Source organism: Orbilia oligospora, assembly GCF_000225545.1.
Source record: "Orbilia oligospora ATCC 24927 unplaced genomic scaffold scaffold00081, whole genome shotgun sequence".
Classification (NCBI taxonomy): Eukaryota; Fungi; Ascomycota; class Orbiliomycetes; order Orbiliales; family Orbiliaceae; genus Orbilia; species Orbilia oligospora.
Genome location: NW_011645638.1, coordinates 880,162 through 898,824, shown reverse-complemented (window position 1 = coordinate 898,824; position 18,663 = coordinate 880,162). Strand labels below are relative to the sequence as shown.

The window sequence follows — 18,663 nt, the reverse complement described above, 5'->3', positions numbered from 1 at the left end:
AATAAAAAAACAAAACAAAACAAAAAAAAAAGGAGAGTGATAACTTTTATTTTTCTTGCTTCCTTGCTGTGCTTTGCAATTGCTCTGGGGATGTTTAAATGTTTGATTATATCCAATCAAAGCGAGCGGATGTTCAAGCGGAGGGCCGCCAGAACCAGTTCTTCATTTTAATCTCGCTTCCGCCCGTCCAGGGCAAACCCAGGCCCATGATAAATGAAGCAAAGGGGACTTCACTTGGTTTATCATCACGGGATGGCTGAACCATGAAGCAAGGAGTAAAACACTCTCTTCAACAAAAGTTAACTACATATGTAGTTAGTTAACAAACTTGTGGTTAGAACTTCTTCCTGCCAATGCTTGCTGTCCCGCCCCCTCGCTGCTTGAAAGTTGACGATGATGATGACGGGCTCTTGGGAGGCTTCTGCACCCTTCCGCTATCACCTTTCCTTCCAAATGACGCCTTTCGCTCGTGCTTATTTCCCCTCTTTTGATGTTGTTGACGGTCGTTATTATGATTCGGCCTTTTGCCTGACGATGTTGTTTTGGTTGTATCCGCATCATCCATATCCATATCGTCGTCGTCGTCAACTTCATCCTTCCTTCGTCGGTTGCTGAACTTCAATCGTCCCTTCTGTCCCCTTTGAACCGCATCCTTGCCCTTCAATGCCTGGATGTAAGCACTGATCCCATCCCTGACTTCCCCGCTCGCAATGGTCTTATCATTGATATTTAACTCCGGCTCCTCAAAATCATCATCACCATCATCATCGCCATCCTTCTTCCCGATAACGAACTTTCCAGACCGGTTTGTCTTGATATCCGATTTGATGACCTTCTTACCCCTCGCCTGCGGTCTTGTGGAGCTGATATTTGCCAGCGCGTTCTTGTTCAACAAATCCAAGGGCTCTTCTTCATCCTCAACGATGAATTGCTGGTGTCCCTTCTTTCTCCTTCTGTCCCCTCCCCCTCCTGCTCCTCCCCGCTCCATATCAACATCCCCCTCATCATCTCCTTCGCTATCTTCACTCTCACTTCCATAAATAGCTTCCTCAAACTCACTCTCAAACTTCCCTTTCCTCTTCGATCCACGTTCCTCCTGCTCTTCCTCACCGGCCTCGCCAGCCTCCGCCTTTCTCCTCTTCTTCCTATCCCTGGTTTTCCTGATATTGATCACCAACTTCTTATCCTCTTCAGGAACATGTTTCTCCACAGTGTCATACCCAAATCTTCTTATCATTCGTTCGATGATATGCTTGACCTTCGCTTTGAAATGTGCCTTATGCTCGTGTGACCATGTCATAAGATTTGGTATCAAAGTCCCCAATCGAGGGACCATAAGCTCCTTTGGTAACGAAATAACCGACACCTTGACGAACCCAAGGACAGATCTAACAATCTCTCGATTATTACTTGTCAAGAAGGCGTCCATAGTCGTAACTAGCTCAGAGACCGTTTCGGGCTTCAAGTCGTCTGTTTATTCAGTTAGCCTCAATTCAATGCAAAAATGATTACCTCGATGTATACGTTACCTTTGAACTCGTATAAAACCCTTGTAACAGCTGTCACCGTCGCGCTGATCATATGCGCCTCAGGGCTCGCAAGCCCAGCACAAACCATCAGCACGAAATCCTCCAAACTAGCCTCTACATCCGCTTCCCCCTCAACCCCCAATTTCCCACGTTTGATAACACCGCCACCCTTCATCTTCTCTCCCATCACAACCAACAGCTCAAACGCCGTCGCTCTAGCCTTCTCATTAACCTCCTTTGCACATTGAATAACTTCATCCAAACTCTCGAAGATAAAAGTCATATCCTCCCTAGGCAACATCTCCACAACCTTGCCAATAGCGACCAACCTATCCCTTCTCGCCGAGCTCCCCGTAGCATCTTTGCATCCCCTCAACAACTGCTGCAACTCCGCAATTTGCTGCTCCAAAACCTTCTTCCCAACTTCACTCTCACAGATCCTCGGAATCACTTTGTATGCCTTCTTCTGGATTTGCGCATCTTCTTTCCTCCCAACGCAGGAACTAACCACATTGAACAACACGGGCAAGCTGCCAACTTGTAGATATGGCGCGATGGTCACTATCAAATCCATAAGATTATGGCTCATAGCTGGCAACTCCTGCCCGGTCTTCTTAGGTTGATTGGCGCCTTGCACCTTCTCCTTCGCCCCTTCATCTACCAAAGCTTGATGTAGTGCTCCAGTGACCTTATCGAAAGTCCCCGCAATCTCCTCCTCTTTCGTAATACTCAACCAAGCATCTGCGCAATTCAGTATATACCCTCTATACTGTGGCAAAGTCTCATTGTAGATGTTAAACAATACCAACAGCATGTTGGTCGCAAACCCTCCGAGGTGCTCTAGGTTTCTCTTCGCATCAGCCTTGGTAACCCTTGATTGCAAGAGGATCTCCTCAATCGCATCATCCTCTTCACTATCTTCTTCATCCTCATCGTCACCGCCTTCGGGATCTTTAGCCAGATGTAAAATCGCCAGATTCGACTCTACAATCGCTTGTAATCCCTGACAAATGCTAACCCTCAACTCCACATGCGAATACAATACATTCGCAAGAACCTCCGCAAGCCCCATATCAAAGCTTTCCTCAAGATCCAACGGCAAATCACAATATCCAGGCCAAATACCCCAAATCTGTGAAATAACCGTTTCAAAAACTTTGGTTTGCATGGTTTTTTCCTTTTGCGATGCAGACAAGCTTTGTGCTTTTTCAAAAAGTGCCTTGAAAAGTGGGATAAACTCAGATTTGAAGTGTGAGATATTTGTGTTCTGAACTCCATCGCGAAGGATGGGTAGCATCCATGCTCGACCAGGGTTATTGGGCGTAGAGCTGAGTAGGTTTAGTGGTAGAACCCTCAAAACGTCTTCCGGTCCCATAGCCCTAACAGCAGCAATAAGAACCTCATCTGCCTCCTTTTTCCCATTAAACCCATCATTTGCGCGTAGCTCTCCAATAGCCTTGACAACATCTGTAAGGTATAATGAAGCTTTCCACCTCAACCTCTCAAAGAGCGCTTTGTACACATCAAAAACTTCCTTCCAAGCACCCTGATACCTCAAACTGAGCAAGCCTGTAACTGTGCCCGCAATGGCTCTCAATATTTTATCTTCCTTCTTTCCAATCTTCCTCAAGATATCCGAAGGAATACAAGTCGCCGTCAACGCAATCAAACACTGCGAGGCCGAAGATCTGATGTTCAACGCGGAACTCTCCAAGAACGAAGAAATGGTCACAAAAAGCTCTGGTAACTGTGCGAATGTCTCTGATGGCGAGGTCTCAGCTGAAGCTCCGTAACCCTGCGCAATAACCGTAAGCCAGGGTGGTAACAACTGACTATCATTCGCCGAAGGTCGCAGCTCAGATATTGCCGTAAGTAATTGCGGAAGCTTCGCAGAAACCATTGAGTCCTTAAGACTTGAGAAGATTACTTCAAACACATCAAGTGAAGAAATCGTCATAAGCTCATTCGTAGACTTCGCAATCGTAAGCAAAACCTCAACAAGCGGTTCAATACGCTTCGACGGCCATCCAGAAGCAGTAGCGACAGCCCGAACCAGCTGTAGCGCGTGTATAGTCTTTGGATCATGTTGTCCATGTCGTGGCGCCTGCTTCGCAAACTCTACAAGTGTAGTCAAGGACTTTTCTGCGCACAGCTCCGTAGCTGGATGGTCCAATGAAGGCGTGGGTGGCGGATTCTGAAGAATCAACTTGATAGCGTCCAAAGCACGCTTTCGAACTTTTGGTCTAGGATCTAGTCCCAAATTCAACAAGCCCGAAATCGCTCTCTTCGGACCGACCTGGATCTGTGGTACAGCCCAGGTATTCGCATCCTGAGCGATTAACAAGGTTTCAAGACATCCAATGCTGGATTTCAGTAATGGAGCTTCGGCGTCAGGATGTGTAATCGCCGGAGCAAGGTACGACAGGATTTGTGCAAACTTAGCACGAAGGAGTGCTTCTGGCGCAAATGGCGTTACGATGTCGAGGAGGTATACAACAGCTGCGGCGAGGGATTGATTGAGTATTCCGTCAGAGGAGATGTATTGGTTCAAGACAGAAAGTAGGGCAGAAAAGTAGGCTGTGGGTGTCAGAGGTCCATCAGGATGGTCTTCTCGTAAGGATGTTTCGAGGGCATTTAGTACTACAGCAGTCTAGAAAATAACAGTTAGCTAACATCATGAAACTACCAACTGAGGCAGTGAGCAACGGAAAAAAAAAAGTGCAGTCGAAAGAAACGGTTGGAATGGAATATACCTGTGCCTGATTTTGTAAATTCGGGGTTCGAATGCGATCCAATTTCTCCTCTAGTGAGGCCATGGTTGCGATCTAATGGTAGCTTACCGCTGTGCTGTTGTCGCAGTGCTGGTCCTTTGAGACGATGGAGGGGGAAAGTATTTGGTTTGAAGGTTTGGAAAATTTCTGAAAGCTGTGCGACCAGAAAATCCGAAAATTTGGGGAATCGTCTAGATTAGGAATAGCGCCATGCAACACATAGCGACTTCAAAATACAACAGAGTTCTCGAGCTCAGCGTTGCTAGCTATGGTTTTGCTACATGTGCATGTACATGTGTACATGCGTAGATAGATACGTCACGATACTAATGTTGGCGCTACAGTATTATTATATTTGGGCCTGCTCCATTGCTAGATCTATAGAGGATTCTCTAGATCTATCGGTGGTTCTCGGTTTCTTACCTTAGATCGAGAGAGTAGCTACGGATTCCTCGTGCCACAAGCCTAACTATTTCGAACATTTCTAAAACGAAGCTACCAAAACTGCCACACAACAGTATACAACAGAACTCCTAAAATGTTATAAACCATGCCGCTAACGGTCACTGCACTCTTTAGCCCTCATATAAAGCATTCAGGCTTGCACGCAAAGATTCACTGCGATTCTACCATGATTCCTGTCAAAGCCTTGGTTCTCTCATAGGATTTCCCGCGTGCAAGTTCAACCAATTCTCGAATCAAATCAATGTGATATACCCTAGCTGATTATACAACTTATACATGCACAGCCGCCTAAATTCTATATTCTAGGTAAAGGCTATATACTGATATCGCCGCATGATCAAGAAAAATCTAACAAGCTATCGTGCTCGCGATTACTGGCTTAATGGGGCCACCCTCCACAAAATGTGCAATCAGTCGTCTATAACCAAACTATTTTCATAATTTACTCTTCCCCCAACCTTCTTAATATCCTCTGCAGTGGCTCGGAACGAAGATAAAACTTCCCGCAAAAGGGGCTGGACTCTATCGATTATCGCAATTGGAACCTCAAAGGCCCTATGCCTCCTATATCTAAGAATCTTGATTAGAACCCTGTGCAAATACTAAAATATGAAGCGTCTACTCATCTTAACATTCTACTTACTCCTCTTCCTCGGGCTTACATCCGCTCAAGATCCTCCCCCGGAAAAACCAGCTCAAGACCCTTCTCCTGCTCCGTCGCCACCCCCAATACCACCTCCTCCACCCAGACCTTCACCTGAACCCTCTCCAGAACCCTCTAGACCTCCAGAACCCATTCCAGAACCCTCTCCAGAACCCTCTCCAGAACCCTCTCCAGAATCCTCTCCAGAACCCTCTCCAGAACCCTCTCCAGAACCCTCTAGATCTTTAGAACCCTCCCCAAAACCATCTCCTCCCCCAAAACCTTCACCTGAACCCTCCCCAGAACCCCCCCTAGAACCTTCCCCCAAATCTAACGACGGCGTACCCTTCGACAGTATCGTCGACAGAAAAGTAGGCTGGAAATACAAAGCCAAATCCCTCGTTCTAGCCTGTATAATCATCCACCCCAAATACCGCAAAGACTCCGAATGGCAAGACAACCTTCAAAAGCGAATCAATTCAGTACGATACAGCAAAGATTCAAAAACACCAATCGGTTATGAATCGCAGGGTAAAGCTTTGGGACTCGTGTACACTTGTTTCCAAGCTTATTATGGAAATTTCTTGGATGTGATTAGGACTCACGGGGATGGTGTAAGTACTAGCCAGTTAAAATTTTTACTCGGATTTATTGGGGAAATGGATTAATATTAAGAGGAAATTATAGTTCTCGGGTTATATCGACTACACCAAAATTTACAGTCATAAATTCCCAAAACCTCAGGATAATGATCAATACTCAACCTCTAAATCCTCCAGCGGGAAGAGTTCTAATCAAAAACCCATGGGAAGTAAACATAAACGCTCCCTCAGATCTATCCAGCACACACCCGCCAAGTCCCTCCGTCAAAGAGCCAACGACCTCTTAGCCCGTAGCGCTACAAAATTCCACCATTTTAAAAAAATCGTCAAGCGAAGTCCTGGGTACGATGTTGATAACACTTTTCTCGTGAAACGACAAGATGATAAATCCAAGAAACAGGATGACCCGTTATCATCCCTACGACGAAGTGTAGATTTTACTCAAGACACCGCTGTACTTTCAACTGAACCGCCTGGGCTGGACGTGGCAGATGAATACCTTTTCGACGCAGACGACGGAAAAGGCTCGACTGTATATATTGTCGATGGTGGGATAAATTCAAATCATAGTGTAAGCTAATATCTCATATCTACTCTACCTCATACCAAAACACTGATCTTACAATTCCTTAACTCCAGGCATTCGCTTGGAAACCGGAGAAAGACCCCAAAAACATAGGCTGGATCTGGGCCGGCCCCAGACCCTCAGATAGACAAGAAGACCACTCCCCCAGTACCTCTGAGACTGCTGTCCGCGGCACCCATGTCGCCGCAAAAGTAATCGGTGCGGTAACAGGTCTTGCTCGTCTCGCGAGTACATACATGGTGGTTCCCTACGACGCCGACGGTGGCCTAAACATTCTAACCTACCTTGACGCCCTCGTAAAAATGCACGACCACATCAAAATCACCACCGGAGCAAACCCTAATAAGAAGGTTGTGATCTGTTTCTCCCACCCTGTTATCCACGTCGCCAGATCTCATGAATTTATTCGCTGGCCACAATATAACAATATAACTCAGAGTAAGAAGGATTTTATGAATGCGGCTACTAGTATCCTTGATGAGATTTTGGAAGATTTTGGGACAATGAAGAATGTGGTTATGGTCACGAGAGCTTCTGGATTATTACTCGTATATATATCCCCTGCGATCCTTCCAATACTAACTAATGCTATAGAAATATATACTAACATAATACCAGGACAAAGCCCCAGATCCACTCCTCAGCTGGCCCGCCCGTCGCGCCAATTCCGGCAACATCACAAACCTCGTGCTCGTCGGCGGCGTAAATAATAACGGCGTCAAAATCATGCAAGCACCAAGTAGCGTAGTAGTATACGCTCCAGCACAAGACGTCCGTGTCCCAATCTTGCACCGTACAAACCTGAACGCCTATACCACAATTCCTTATTCAATTCGTTTAAGTATGACCTATAATAAATATCGATATCACTAATTTTGATAATTGCTGACAATAAAAAAAGGTGTCGGCTCTATCTCCGGCATGCTCGCCTTCTTCATGTCAAAATATAATGAAGACGGTCGAGCCGCAAAGAACCGTCTAGAAGCAAACGCCTACCCACGCGTCAAATTCGGATATTCAGTAGCATGGAATGGCCTCAGGGTCCCCAGTTGCGGTTTCAATGCCCCCCAAGATAGCAAAGGCGACGATAAAGCTCCAAAAGCCAAACGTGCCGTTCCAAGACTCGACTACACCGAAGGCTTACCTGTGAAATGTGCCTTAAACCCTTTCCGCGCCCGAGTCACTACAGTCAAAACCTCAGTCAATGGTTCTGCCACCGAAGTCCCTAAGGTGCAATACTTCCACGCCGCCGACGGTCCGGGATATACCCACAAAATCCCACGTGTGCCACGACCAACTTTATACCGTCCTTCCTTCGCCGTCACAATCACAAAGACCACGAGTGTTGGAGCCGCTAGATTTAGTTCTGACTATGAGAAGTATAAGGACATGTTAAGGAGTGGAAGACCTCCAGGACCCAAGCCAGCCGCATTGTATGAGCCAACTGAAATGGCGGCACCACTGATGACAACAGATAAGTTTGGAAAGACTGGTGAGGTTTTGGTGATTTGGAAGACAGTTTACACTTCTACGGTACCCGTAGAGACTAGTGCCGGTGTTCCTTCAGCGACGCTGACGGCGACCAATGTTGGGTCTACGAGTTCCACATCGGCTGCAGATTCATCCCAGAACAAGAGTGCCGCTAGTCTCTCTGGTACCACTGGTACCACTAGTACGATTATATCGACTTCTGTTGATAGTACTAAACCCACAGGGCCAAGCGGTACCCAAACACCGAGTTCAACAATAACACCGGCACCAAGTCACTAAGCTCGTTAATGTATATTTCGCCCTGCAAGTTGCCGTACGGGTCAATGGGCGGTACTTCTAAGTATATTCAGGGATATAAATTGCCGAATCCGTTTATTTTAGGGGGAAAAGATAGTATAGTTATATAATCGAATGTTTTGGACAATATGGCTAGTTGCAAGCTCTAGTGCAGCATCAATTTCCAACCTGCAAGTGCGCGTTTTAAATCGGCTTCATTAAGTATATTAAATTGCTCTACAATGATTTAATCATATCCTTACTATTTTAAATTTACTATCATTTTAGGTCTTTTGCTCCTGAAATAAACATATATATATCAAGGAGATCAACGACAAGTCCGTTATAAAACTTCTAAATTCGAATGTAGATATCTCACTAGCTCGCTCGAACCAATATCTCAAATGATTCCCGTTTCTATCTCTATCTCTATCTATCTTTATCCTCATTCATAACCTCATTATAACGCCAAAAAAAGTAGATGGTAAAACCAAAAACCAACAAACAGGAGAATCAATATCGTGATCAGGTGCAAAGACTGCTGAGATGCAAAACAAAATGGGTAAGAGTGTCGCATGCGCGCGCGCACAGGATATCGAAACACCGATCTATGGTAAGTATGTAATATGCACATATGTACTAGCGCCTCCCAGCTCTGAACCTAGGGTATATAGATTTTAGGATAGTCTTTCTTCTTGAGGAGTGTAGATTGCCTTCCAAATGCTCTTATGCTGTTCTAAGAAAACAAATGTTAGGACGGTATGGGGGCCTATTAGTTTTGCGAGCATCATTAGTATCACTTCTGAGGTCTTTTTCTGAAGTAGGCTGTTATCAACTCACCTAATCGAATGAAAGATGGCAAAAGCCCCTTAAAAGCCCATGTCATACCCTCCCTCTTGGTCGTCTCCTTGAGTAGATGAAGAATACCCTATCATCATTCATTAGCCAAGCCCTTCTAAACCTAGTGTAAAGGAGAAGCCTACATCAGGATCATGTGAACTCATAATCTTCGTCTTAACCACATCAACTGGGGAGCATATCAAAGTCGCAACTCCTCCGGCCATCGTACTTGCAACAAAATGTGTCATGAGATTGTCTTCAAACATCCCAGTACCCAGCAATAACATCTTAAATTCGTCATAGCTAGCAAGTTGACTGGCCGTCATAAGTGCTCCACGTCCACTGTTCGGTCCTACACCTCGAAATAGTGATGTAATCCCCTCGCTTTTAACCATTTTGATGATTCCGTCGATGGCATTTTTGTAGTTTCGCCGTTTCGAGGGTTCGAGAGCGCCGTCTTGTTGCATGCGAACATTGATGATATCGGCAGGGTTACCGGCTATAGAGCCTATGCTATAAGGGTGTTAGCCATTCATTCCGCTATGTCTATCGAGATGTAGGGGTCGTACAATCCACTGGTACTCGATAATGCGATTAACGTGGGTAATGGAAGCTCCTTGTTAGGCTTCTTAACCATCCCTTTCAATTCCTCGTATATTCCAAATCTGGCGGTCGAATAAGTAGCTGTCAATCGTTAGCACCTTCCAAACAACCACGCTCGTGTAACAGTTTACCAACCTTGCCGTAAGAGCGAAGCCGTCAACTAACCACGATTCTATCATCAGTCTTTGACTTCTCAAGCTGTTCCGAGTGATCCGAACTCTTACCCCGCTGTATAGTCCAAGGAATCCTAGTATTGACGATATCTCCATCAGCATTTCTCCCTCTTGCCCTTCTTTAACAATAACACCACCAGCGATCTAACCTTCATTTCTGAATATTGTTCGAAACGTATCGACCATGCCCGGCTTGGGTCCATTTCCAACCTTCTTTGCCGTCTGCAATCGTACTTTATTCAAATCGAGTGGATGTGTGAATACGGCAGCCCCTATATCAATTCCCAAACAACCATTTCATTAGACGACTCTTATTTTTTCCCTAGAAGAAACCAGTATCGCCATAACCATAGTCCAGACAGTCGCCAAATAACCAAACATGATTATGTATCGACAATTGGTTGTCGCGAATCGAATTGGGGGGGGCTGTGTGGCTTACACATAGAACTAGCGCCTCCAAACCTACAGTGTGGCCGGTGTCGGCGTTAGCTCATTGATTGCATTGAGCTGAGCCTCAAAACAGCTTGAGTGCAGCAGTCGGATATCCAAGGAAAAAGAAGAAAAGCAAGGGGGTAATCTTACCAGAAGGGATATTTAATCCCTTGCTGCTTTTTGTCCCCCATCGTGACGAGGTTTATTCCATTTATGCCAACGAGAGGTGCGCAGCGTCTTCCAGAGAGAAGAGTGGTGATAAGAAGGTTGAAGGGAGAGCTTGATGAGGTCTTGATGACGACGGGAAATGTTGGAATGCGAATGCAAGAAAGAACGAAAAGAATGGAAAGCAGGACAAGGCAGGAAAGAGCTAAAGCTTCGAAGGCATCAAAATAGAAAAAAACTAAAAAAAAAGAGAGAGAAAAAGATCAAGGCCAATTGAATGGCATCAGATTACAAATTTCCCGGCGCCTTCCAGTAAAATATGTAACGCAAAAAAGAACTAGAGAAAAAAAACCAAAAAGCCATTGGGCCCTGTGCTGCACGGCGCGGAATTAATTAAATTTTCTGGAACAGTCTCACGGGCATTACAGTTAACTGCGAGTCAGTCATAATAAAACCTGAGCCAGGTCAAGGATTGGTTCGATTAGTTAATTAGGTCATTGAATCAGTCGAGCCGCGGCCGATGCCAGCCACGTTAAACCGCTTTGGGTAAGTCCTCCAGAACAACCCCCACAACGCACATTCTGCAACATTCTATTTCATATGCAGGACAATCCAGTATCATGCTCGAATTAATGAGTTCGCTTTTGTCTAGTCTATACGTTCTTTTGCAGGGATTTAGTATCGGGGACTTGTTGAGAAATCCTGTTTAATATTTCCCGTTAACGTTGTAACGTTGATCTTGGATAATAGTAATATCCTGACAAAGTTACGGATTAAATATTCACCGGTTTACGGATATCGATTGCATGCTTTGCTCAAAATGATATCTTGAATTACTGTTCTAATCGGGATTGTACGTCTTTATTCTTTATAATTTATCAATATTGTATCTATCTCATCAATAGATATCTGTTCTTGTGAAAGATATACTTCTCCGATTGATTCAAATAATTACTATTAGCTGCGTCGGCATTTGATTGAGTGTCTAATTAATTCCGATTGATTGCCAGGTTCTAAAGTCTACATCTTGGAATAAATGTGGTACCTAGGTTAGTTCTCTAGCTATTTTAATAAAGTTTAAATTTATCAGTGTGCCTGATATGTGAGTAATTGTATGCTTGGATACAATTGGGGACGATCTTGAACTTCAACTTTCACTATATAACTCTAGTATGCAACATAATGCAACTGATGAACACTACGTAAACACTGCGCTTGACACCACAAAATAGGTAAAGATGAGGGTAATAGTAGATCTATAGCTATGGAGGCATCTATCAAGTATAAGTTCGAACCTCTCGTCTTCTTTCGCCCAGTACTGCAGTTCCAAACCAATATACATTAGTATTACGATTTCAGCGGAATATATAATATTATAGTATACACCACTTCTTTGATTAATATTTCTAATGCAGAGATTCTATAATTTTAGAAAAGGTCAAAATCTCTTTTCTTTCCTCAGTCCTGCCATGTTATCAGGCTAGCTCCACTGAACCGCCAATTGCAATGTGATATTTGAGCCTCGGAACATCCTGAAACACCAATCCAACACAACACCAAATTTTCACACCACCCTAAACCGCCATCACCAGCGCTGGCCAGCTCCATCACCACCCACCTCCCATGCTTCAATAACCCTCTCTCCCCGCATCATGCTCCGCTGCTGCCTCCCCCGCTCACGGGTCGCATTCCGTCCCCTCCTCCTCCACCCCCACCGCAGGCCCCAAAGCTCCAGCACCACCCACCCAATCCCACTAGGCGAAGAAGAAGACCCTCTCGACGACTTCTACGCCGCCATCCGCGCAGGAATCGACCCCCAAAACCCAACTTCCTACACCCCCACCGCTCCCCTCTCTCCAAAAGCCTCTCTAACCTCCCAGCGACAACAACAAATCCAAAACCTCATCAACCGTCCTATCCCCACGGTCACACTCTCAAATGGTGTAAAAATCCCAGCATTAGGTTATCAAGCCTACGTCCATCGAGATCAGAAGCCCAAACCCTGGAAGGATCTGATATGGAAGGGGTATAGACATATTGATATGAATTCTGCGTTTAATCAGCCAGAGACGTTCCTACAGAGTTCATTCTGGTCGCTTGCGACGAATATTACTCGTTCGGATTTGTTCGTTTCTGCGAAACTGGAGAGTTGGTGGCATCATGATCCGAAGGCTGCGTTGTATAATACTCTTTTGGGGTTGAGGACCGGGTATTTGGATCTATGGGTGATGAGATGGCCTGTCTCTTGGGTTTCGAAGGCGAATCATTCGGACCCGCCGAAGGATAAAAATGGCAGGGAGATAGATTTTATACAGGCTTGGAAGGGGATGGAAGAACAATTTGAAGCTGGGAAAGTAAGATCCTTAGGGGTAGCGAACTTTTCAAAAGCGGAATTAGACCTTCTCCTCGAACATGCGAAGCATAAACCGGTCGTTCATCAGATGGAAATCACACCTTACCTCCAACAAAAGGAATTCGTAGAGTACAACAAAAGCTTAGGAATAAGTCCGTCCTCCCCATTCATCCTTTATCTTTTAACCATCAAAAACTAACCAAAACTCTTAAAACCTACAGCCCCAGTAGCCACAATGCCCATGGGTACTAGAACCCCAGAAAGAGGCGCCGCTTACGAAAACCTCCTCTTCGACACAGTCCTAATCTCCATCGCCGAAAAATACCGAATAACAGTCCGTCAACTCCTTACAGCCTGGCACATCTCAAACGGCATGGTCACAATCCCATACCTCGAAGACTCCACACACGCCCACGACAACCTTCGCGTCGACTCATTGACCCTCGAACAAGAAGATCTTGACAAAATAGCATCCCTCGAAAGAGGTCAACGAATCTACAAACCAAGACTCCTAGGCTACTACCCATTCTCGGACCTTACCGATCCGGATTTGGCCCTCGATAAAGGTGATCTTCCAAGATTAGAAGATGTTTATGCCAGAAATCGTGAGAAGGCCAAGTTTGCAAAACAGAAGGCAGAGGAAGAGGAAGAAGCACATGATTTTGCTCGAGGACATCAGCTGAGATTCGGAACGAGCACTTATGCCGGCACGGTATACGGATGGCTCAGAAGCATGGACGGTAGTAGAAAGGCGGCCGACAACAAAACCGGACATTTTGGAACAAAATTGCGACCTCCGAAGAAGAAAAAGTAAATATTTTCTCTCCTCCTCTCGCTTTTCTTCTAAATTATGTTCCTCCGGCATTTGTATATTTGGGTTATTGTAGGAGTATGAAGGGGCCTTTGTATATATATGTATTCGCTCTTTGATGGCATACGCTTGGACTTTTGGTATAGTTTTGGTTATAATCAAGTTGGATACTTGATAATATTGTAAGTTAGGTAGATATAAAATAATGATTCACGATTACAATTCATAATCTCTTCTAACAGCGCTTCGCAAAACTATGCATGAGCTCGTAGCTATATATAAGTACTAGATCTCTTGAAAAAAATATTCTCCCAAGGAAACCAAACAAAGTATAGAGATGATCAACTAGGCTGAGCTCAAAATCCCATTTTGAGGGATTAAACCACCGTATTAAATATTGATAAAGAAAGATTCAATGCCATGGTCTCATGATCATATGAAGAACCCAAACTCGCCACCAAAAAAAAGAGTGTACCCAACTTCAACAAGGCCACAAAACAGAAGAAACCACTTCGAGAAATCTACACGTTTCCCGAGTTCCTTTACAATTACACCCCGCCTTTATTCTAACAAATCGGCTAGAAAAAAACCTCGGAAGAATCATTACATGCTAGCTTTGCCCCTCGGTTCATAAGGCAAGAGCAACATCACTCCTCCCGCTGCGATAAACAGTGCCCCGGAAACATACACGGGAACACTGGTTGTAAGATCCGCGTATCCAGCGATGACGGGTGCCATGATTCCGAATACACGGTTGGCACAAGCAGCTAATGCGTTCCCAGTGCCACGGGAAGAAGTGGGGAAGATTTCTGGGGTGTAGGCGTATAGACTATAAAATATTTATCAGTATGTAGCTCCCAAATCTGCGGTGGTTTGAATCGGAGAGGTACTTACATCCCGTACATCGCATTCGATGTAACACTGTACCCGCAGTTCCAACCAAGGAGGGCGGAACTTGTCTTTGCGGTTGTACTCAAGAACAAGAATACACCTGTCAAAACAGTGGCAATGCACATGGCACCCTTTCTTCCGAGCCTTGGGAGTTCGACGGCTGCTGTAGCAAGTAGGGAACCGGGAATACCACAGACACTGGGTACTGTTAGCACAATTTATCCAGGTTACGTTGATATTATGTGGAGACTCACCCAATAATGACATAGTTTCGATAAGTAGTACTCAACGAATCCTCACCCAGCTCTGCGCCTCGGTTCGTCAACAGGAAGGGCAAAAAGGCGTTGTAAAGAGGGAAAGCCAGTCCAATAATTCCCCAAAGCAAGATTATCAAACTAGTGGAATATGCCAACTGTCTAGTTCTAAACAACGCTCTAATGTGATCAAACTTGAACTTCTCAAGGTTTCTTCGGAGAGCAGCAGATGCAGTGGTATAGTCTTCCAGTTGTGGGCGGTCGCCATTATCGGATTCTGAAGAGCGGTATTGACGGTCAACGGCTTCAAGATGGTCGAGTGAGAGGGATGATTCGAATTTGTTGTATTCAGCGACTTTGTGAACGACATCGACGGCGTCGGCGTCACGGGCTTTGCCCATAAGGTACTTGGGCGATTCGTACATATTAAAAATGAAAAATCGAATGACGAAGAGAAGCAGCGTAAGACCACCCATTCTGGTTGAATCTGGTTAGATTGTATTCATACGCATTTGAAGGGCGGGTTCCTTACGCGAAAACGAAGTATCGCCACCCCCAGTTGTTCTCCTTGGTACACGTATCGGCATCGGGGCATCCGTAGTTTCCGATTACTATATTGTAGGTGTTAGACAAGTTAAAAATCTCGTGGTATATCTTTTTTAACACTTACGAGGCCAAGCGACGAGACTGGCAACAATTTGGCCTCCAGCCCACCAGATCTGAACATCAAAGTTAGTATTGTTCATTTAGGATTGGCAGAGAGGTTATCATACGCTGAGCAGTGTCAATGTCCATTGGGATTTGCCATTGATGAACTCAAGGAAGATGGCGGAATCTATATTGTTAGTCCTCACATATTATCAATCGAATTCAATCCCATAAACTTACCGACTGGTAGCGAACCACCAACACCAAAGGACCAGAGGGCAGCAAAGACAGCAAGAGCCTCAAAATTGGGGGAAGCTCCAGCGATCAGGCCGAAGACGCCGACAACCAGCAATGTCAGATTGAACGCCCACTATGTAACTGTGTTAGTTCGGGCTATAAAAGAAAAGAAAAAAGATAGACAGGTTCTTACTCGTCGACCAATAATATCAGATGCGAGACCCCAGACAGCTATAAATCCTTAGTTTCGACTCCCTCAAAATAGGCCGGCGTCCACCAACATACCAGCCCCGAAAAGCAACCCGATGTTCTGTGATAGCGCAAGAAGCGATGGCGGCTTGAATTTAAACTCTCGTTGGACGGATGACAAAATGCTAGTTGGTGGTCAGTGGAAGACAAGACTATAGAAAAATTTGGAGGACATACATTGCTGTGACTTGTGGCCACATCTAGGGAGATAAATTAGTTCTATACCATCTTATGTGAGTTTTTGTTGAGTCGCAATTGCTTACATTATCGATGAACCATCCGAATCCTAAGCAGGGTTAGCATAAACCTCTTAATTTAAGACCATAATGATCAATTAACATACCACAAACGCAAAACAGAAATCTGCAAATCAAGTTAGCAAACCCCTCCTAAGTCCAATTATTCAAGTACATACTTCTGGTAAGCTCCAAATCCCATATCCTACAAGTATTAACGTTAGTAATCTACTTTTCTTTTTATTTACTTTTTAAACAGAACAGCAAGCCGAAGTAAGACTCTAAGCGAATAATGAGGTCGTACCTGCATAGCGGCATTCAAAATTGTCGCCTTGGCTCTATACCTCGGGTCCAACGACCCTTCCTCGAGTACTCCATCATCTTCTACATTTTCAAAATTTGTAGCAATGATTGATCGTGCGGCTTCGTCTGCAAGACCGAGTTTGACGTCTGGGTCCGGAGAAGCTTGCGCTTCACGGTGGCTCTGTGTTGAGTTGGTTGCCATTTTGGGGAATGCTTGGGAGCGGGAGGATCCCTGCTAATGACGTCGATGATAGTGGAGGACTTGGCGATGTAGGTTTTTCCTGTAGATAATGAATGGAAAAGGTATTCTGAGAGAGTGGAGTTCCAAACGTCTCCAAGGGCTGGGTATCGTATGAGGTATAAAGAGAGTTCTTTGTCGATGTCGACTTGAGCCACGCGCCGACGAAGATCGTGAGGATGTTCGGAGCGGACACCTGAGTTTATCTTTAGTAATGAAAACGCAAATTCGGTAGACAAGAATTCCTGGCCCCGCAAACACAACTTCGAAATTCCACACAACCAGAGAGAAAATTTTGAAAAAAAGCAGATTTTGAATGAGAAGAAGGTCTGGAATTTGCTTTCTTCTTATCTTTTTCAGCCAAGAGCAACATGGAAAGGAATAAATTTCTTAATGTTATAAACGGCGAACGTGATGGGCAGAAGAACAGAGAAAATCGAAGCTCGCCATCGCCCTTGCTAACCCCTGCCACAAGGTAACCTATGCCATGTGCAACCACCTTCTCTTAGCCTCGCTTTTGCGAAAGGATGATTATATTACACAAGCAGTTTCCTTTTTTGCTTATGTATCACGACTCCGTCCCTGTGGAGCTAAAGTACGTCTGTACTTTGCGGATCGACGGGGAGGGATAAAGTGGGGAAACGAAGAACGAACATATACTTCCCGTCGCTGCACTGCAGGCGGACTTGAGCGATGAGAAAAGTATTGATATGGTATCCACAAGTGGGGCCGCGAAGGGTTAACGTTGTAACCAAGCTTTTGATTTTTGCCGTGCAGATGGTCGGCTACATATGAAGCTACCCAGATCTCGATAAGCATGCCACTAGCTCGTGTGGAGGAAGCCGGGAGCCTATGGTTGGTTGGCGTTACGGGAACGACGCATGTGGGGGACCGATTACTACTTCCAATGCATGAAATGACCACATTCGCACGACCCCAAACCGGATTTCTTCGATGATGGTGCAATTCGAGGGCCGGAAGAGCTAATCAGGCAGAAGCAGCGATAGAATCCGAATCTTATTGATTTGATTCTCAAAAATGCGCATTTTTGCTGCATATTGTTGCATGTTGGCCAACAGAGACATGTCCTCCAGAAAACGGCCAGGGATTCGCAAAGATTTTTTTCTTAAAAGAAAAGATGGAGTTTCGGCAGTGGCTTGCATGCACAAAAAGAATCTTTGCAGTGACAGGCGGGTGCAACCGAATTCTGATCTGTGCTCCGAAGGCTGCCTGCCTGACCAGGCCGGTGTGTAACTGTATGTTTCATGTAAACAGGAAACCGGGTTTCGGTCATAGGTGCCTTTTCGGTTGGTAGCTTACCTGGAAGACGTGCTCGACCTGCTTCATTCCCTCCCAGCTTAGCTCTACGCTGACTGTGCAATTTGGAAGATATCCTGGAGCACACATCAACGATCTTCATGGGCCTTGCAAGCTTGGGATATCAGAACCGGAGCCGAGAAGCCAGGGTACAAGCTTAGCGGGCTTGGGAGGGAAGCAACTATTCAGCTTCCAGAAGGAACGGAGTCGGGTAATATTGAGCAGCAATAAAAGAAGCCGCAACTACCAGTCCGTAGTCGCACTGAGAGAAATTGGACATCTGACTAGGAGTACTGATTAATTTAAACTCCGTAGGTTTCAATCGTAGAGGGATATCTGGGGTTTCACCTTTTCCAGTGTGATGTGTATGCATGTGAGGCACGATTGTAGATTGAAATTCAGCCTCGATATTATATTTTATATTGAACATGGAAGAGGTATCCGGTTGAAATGTGGTTGTGACCAGACTTAGGTAAGCAGCACAACTCATGATCATGGTCAGACGAGCCGTTGGGTTGAACGTCGATATACACCAGGTATACGTACCCAA

The 18,663-nt window shown here is 45.1% G+C and overlaps 5 protein-coding genes across 5 annotated transcripts; 2 read left to right on the top strand and 3 right to left on the bottom strand.

Annotated features, from left to right (window-relative positions):
• Positions 1-334: 334 nt before the first annotated feature.
• AOL_s00081g261 (uncharacterized protein) lies at positions 335-4,345 on the bottom strand (the record flags this gene model as incomplete). The annotated part of the gene is made up of 3 exons (XM_011125078.1): positions 335-1,470; positions 1,530-4,179; positions 4,283-4,345. 3 exons carry the CDS (start codon positions 4,343-4,345, stop codon positions 335-337), a joined length of 3,849 nt encoding a protein of 1,282 aa, XP_011123380.1.
• A 1,029-nt stretch (positions 4,346-5,374) lies between these two features.
• Positions 5,375-8,366, top strand: AOL_s00081g260 (uncharacterized protein; the record flags this gene model as incomplete). The annotated part of the gene is made up of 5 exons (XM_011125077.1): positions 5,375-6,022; positions 6,096-6,581; positions 6,650-7,144; positions 7,215-7,437; positions 7,498-8,366. The coding sequence occupies 5 exons, from the start codon at positions 5,375-5,377 to the stop codon at positions 8,364-8,366; spliced, it is 2,721 nt and encodes a 906-aa protein (XP_011123379.1).
• A 674-nt stretch (positions 8,367-9,040) lies between these two features.
• Positions 9,041-10,602, bottom strand: AOL_s00081g259 (uncharacterized protein; the record flags this gene model as incomplete). The annotated part of the gene is made up of 9 exons (XM_011125076.1): positions 9,041-9,132; positions 9,204-9,291; positions 9,347-9,716; positions 9,773-9,887; positions 9,942-9,966; positions 10,031-10,053; positions 10,129-10,251; positions 10,419-10,441; positions 10,562-10,602. 9 exons carry the CDS (start codon positions 10,600-10,602, stop codon positions 9,041-9,043), a joined length of 900 nt encoding a protein of 299 aa, XP_011123378.1.
• A 1,626-nt stretch (positions 10,603-12,228) lies between these two features.
• On the top strand, positions 12,229-13,743 carry AOL_s00081g258 (uncharacterized protein; the record flags this gene model as incomplete). The annotated part of the gene is made up of 2 exons (XM_011125075.1): positions 12,229-13,081; positions 13,151-13,743. The coding sequence occupies 2 exons, from the start codon at positions 12,229-12,231 to the stop codon at positions 13,741-13,743; spliced, it is 1,446 nt and encodes a 481-aa protein (XP_011123377.1).
• Positions 13,744-14,343: 600 nt separating this feature from the next.
• AOL_s00081g257 (uncharacterized protein) lies at positions 14,344-16,760 on the bottom strand (the record flags this gene model as incomplete). The annotated part of the gene is made up of 14 exons (XM_011125074.1): positions 14,344-14,569; positions 14,635-14,829; positions 14,886-15,362; positions 15,418-15,496; positions 15,556-15,604; positions 15,659-15,720; positions 15,774-15,903; positions 15,964-16,001; positions 16,056-16,144; positions 16,197-16,219; positions 16,283-16,305; positions 16,363-16,382; positions 16,435-16,460; positions 16,560-16,760. 14 exons carry the CDS (start codon positions 16,758-16,760, stop codon positions 14,344-14,346), a joined length of 1,638 nt encoding a protein of 545 aa, XP_011123376.1.
• Between the last annotated feature and the right edge of the window lie 1,903 nt (positions 16,761-18,663).